This window comes from Salvelinus sp. IW2-2015, linkage group LG12 (genome assembly GCF_002910315.2).
Source record: "Salvelinus sp. IW2-2015 linkage group LG12, ASM291031v2, whole genome shotgun sequence".
NCBI lineage: Eukaryota > Metazoa > Chordata > Actinopteri > Salmoniformes > Salmonidae > Salvelinus > Salvelinus sp. IW2-2015.
Window position 1 is genome coordinate 208,645 of NC_036852.1, and position 3,990 is coordinate 212,634.

The 3,990-nt window shown below is 39.7% G+C and overlaps 1 protein-coding gene across 1 annotated transcript in view; it reads left to right on the forward strand.

The window, feature by feature from the left end:
* LOC111970914 (gamma-crystallin M3-like) overlaps positions 1–2,886 on the forward strand; it is a 5,918-nt gene extending 3,032 nt beyond the window's left edge. Inside the window, exons 2-3 of the mRNA XM_023997670.1 lie at positions 2,117–2,356; positions 2,540–2,886. Of these exons, the coding sequence (XP_023853438.1) occupies positions 2,117–2,356; positions 2,540–2,833 (534 nt within the window). The 3' untranslated portion in view covers positions 2,834–2,886. The remainder of the gene's footprint in view (positions 1–2,116; positions 2,357–2,539) is intronic.
* The last annotated feature ends 1,104 nt before the right edge of the window (positions 2,887–3,990 follow it).

A 3,990-nucleotide genomic window follows, 5' to 3' on the forward strand; every position in this document is an offset into this window, starting at 1 on the left:
GTTTTGGGCAAATCCAATACAACCATTACTGAGTTACCATCTCCATATTTTCAATGCATAGTGGTCGTGCTCATGTTATGGGTATGCTTGTCATCGTTAAGGACTGGGGAGTCTTTTTCAGGATAAAAAAAACCGATGGAGCTAAGCACAGTCAAATCCTAGAAGAAACCTGGTCAGTCTACTTTCCACAGACACTGGGAGATTAATTTCCCTTTCAAGGATAATAACTCAAACACAAGGCAAATCTCACTGGAGCTGCTACAAGAAAGACATGAACTTGTTCCTTATGGTTCGAAGTTCAGTTTTGAACTTAATCTTATTGCAAATTCATGGGAAGACTTGAAAATGGTTGTCTAGGCAAATACGACAACCGAATTTGCAGAGTTGAAGATTTTGAAAAAGGGCAATGTATCCACGCTGCAGAAGCGTTTAGAGACATTATCGCACGAGAAGCGATAGACAGCTGTTAATCGTGCACAAAGGTGTTTTGATACAAAGTATTTGTACTGTATTAAGATGGGATTTTCTGTATTTAGAATCTTACCAATAAATGTGCAAAAATATTAAAAACTTATTTCACTTTGTTGTTACGCGGGTATTGTTTTGTAGACTGGGGGAGATTTTCTATTTATATTTTATTATTCAGCCTGTGATCGCAACAACAGTGTGGATAAGTTTAAGGGGTATGAAATACTTTTCTGAAGGCATAGAACATATTATACCATTCACTTGTACTAGAATGATCATTAACGGTTTTAGTTAGGTAAATAATAGACACCTCGAAACATGCGGCAATTTCAATTATCGTCAATATTATATTTTGGAATGTCAGAAAAATAAGATTCAGACTTCAAGTGTGCTGGCTTCGCAGGAATGCGAGGAATACAGGTCTCATGGAGCTGTATCTGTGTCGTTGAGGAGCTGTTTCCCATCTCTCTGATGGATTTTGTCTTCTCAGGCCTTCACAGTACATTCTGCCGTGCTCTTCTGAAGTGGGGGCTGCTCGTACATGAGCCAGTGCCGCCATCACGTTTGCACGGACTGGAGTCGGACATGCGGGTAAGCTCCTGGATGGAGTCACGAGTCGTCCATCGCTCGTTGCATCTGACTGCCCTTGAAGTTCTTCTCTCCATAGGCTGGCGCATCCCTGAACTGTCTTGTTGTGCTGGTAAAGTTTATAAGGACATTATTTTGTACAGTAATGAACATAGAAGTAATTAATAGGATCATGATCAGTTTTTACATCAAATACTTAAATTTTTTGGATACATTGTATTAGCTATATATATTTATACATACGACACTATAAATGCATCATATATAAGTTTGTTTTCTAAGAGGCCATCTTACCATGGCGTCATACGGCCAAGAGCGGAACGGAGTCAGACATTGCCAACGCTGGTAGTACCAGAACCTCCTCTCTCCATCAAAAGGTAACTGGTTTCCTGGAAGTTTGGAGCGTCGTAACACCATGAAGCACAGCCGCTCTCCACCTGCAGGAGTTGCAGCTCTCAGGTAGGAGGGTACTCAGGGCAGTCTGAGCTAGTGTCTCATAGGAGGCCCTGAAAGTTCTTGTCCCTCTAGAGGTAATCTTGAGCAACCAAGAAAGGCACCATCACACACACAGAGAGGAGATGACAGACGGAGGCAACAAATCACAACACAGAGAGGAGATGACCAAGGAAGGCATAATCACAAACAGAGAGGAGATGGATACGCCTCAAATCAAAGATCGTTTTTATCAACTAAATAATGAAATATTGAAATGTAAAGTATTTGTTCTGTAAGAAGAACAAACTGGTAATTAATTTAGTAAATCAACAATGAAATGGTAAATGTAGGACTGAGGCCCACACAATCTCAGCCATGAAGAGAACAGCTGTTCAAATGTAATTGAACGTTACTGAACATTTAAAAAATCAGCAAAAAAGCTTTTAAACATCAAAACTGTAACTTACATTCCAAAAACGACTTTTGATTTGAGGCGTATCCATCTCCTCTCTGTGTTGTGATTGATGCCTTTCCTTGGTCATCTCCTCTCTGTGTTGTGATTGGTGCCTTTCCTTGGTCATCTCCTCTCTGTGTTGTGATTGGTGCCTTTCCTTGGTTGCTCCAGATTACCTTCTACGAGGACAAGAACTTCCAGGGCCGTTCCTATGAGACCAGCTCAGACTGCCCTGAGTTGACCTCCTACCTGAGCAGGTGCAACTCCTGCAGGGTGGAGAGCGGCTGCTTCATGGTGTACGACCGCTCCAACTTCCAGGGAAACCAGTACTTTGTGAGGAGAGGAGAGTATGGTGACYACCAGCGTATGGGCATGTCTGACTCCGTTCGCTCCTGCCGTATGATCCCAATGGTAAGATGGCTCTYTTAGAAAACAACTTATATATGATGCATTTATAGTGTCGTATGTATAATATATATAGCTTAATACAATGTATCAAAAAATKTAAGTATTTGATTGTAAACTGATCAGATTCCTATTTAATTACTTTGATCATGTTCTTACTTTAAATATGTGTCCTTATAAACTTTACAGCACAAAGGACAGTTCAGGATGCAGGCCTATGAGAGAGAGAACTTCGGGGGCCAGATGCACGAGCTGATGGACGACTGTGACTCCATCCAGGAGCGTTACCGCATGTCCGACTGCCAGTCCTGCAACGTGATGGAGGGCCACTGGCTCATGTACGAGCAGCCCCACTTCAGAGGCAGGCAGATGTACTTGAGGCCTGGAGAGTACAAGAACCTCAGAGAGATGGGAAACAGCTCCAYGAACAGATACAGCTCCATGAGAYGTATCMYKGATTCCTGCGAGAGCCAGCATCATTGAAGTCTGAGATTCTTATTTTTCTGACATTCAAAATAAATATTGGATAATTGAAATGCATGTTTCATTGTCTATGTATTACCTACCTAAACKTTAATGATCATTCTAGTACAAGTGAATGATAATAGTCTCTAGTGCCTTCAGAAAGTATTCATACCCCTTAACTTATTCCACACTTTGTTGCGTCACAGGCTGAATAATAAAAATAATAAAAATCTCCCCCATCTACAAACAATACCCTGTAACAACAAAGTGAAAATATGTTTTTAGATATTYTTGCACATTTATTGGAAATTAAATACAGAAATATCCCATTTATATAAGTATTCAATACTTTGTATAAACACCTTTGGCAGCGATTACAGCGGTGTGTCCTTCTGGGTAATTCTCTAAGAGCTTTCTAAATATTGCAGAATTGAAATGCGCATTGTTTTCGAGTGTCTATTATTACCGGTACCTAATACCGTTTAATGATCATTCTAGTACATATGAATGATAATAGTGTCTAGTGCCTTCAGAAAATATTCATACCCCTTAAACTATTCCAACACTTTGTTGCGTCACAGGCCTGAATAATAAAAATAATAAAAATCTCCCCCACTGATCTACAAAAATACCCGCCTAACAACAAAGTGAAAATTTTGTTTTAGATATTTTTGCGTCACACATCACACACTAACAATACAGATATATCTCATCTTATATAAAACGTAATTTCAACTACTTTATGATAAAACACTCTTTGGCTATAGCGATTTATACAAGCGGCTGTGTCTTCTGGTAAATTCATCTAAAGAGCTTCCTCGTCAGGGGTCGAGTTGTTCTTTCAAAAATTCTTCAAAGCATCACTGAGTCATCATTGGGTTGTTGATTATCATGCTTATACAACCATTTTTCAGTTCGTTGTCTTAATGAAGATTGCACAAGTAGATTATGTTCAAAACTGTAATCGACTACTAAGGAACATTCATGTCTTCATGGTAAGCAAACTCGCAGTTGTAGATTTGAGGCACTTAGGTTTTGAGGTTAATCAATCTCGCTGAAGGGAATTAACTCGTCACCAGTGTTCAATCTGTGGAATATAAGAACTGATATCCAGCGTGTTTTTCTGTCTAGAATTTGACTGCTGCTTAGTTCCATTCTGTTGCTTTTTTTATCCC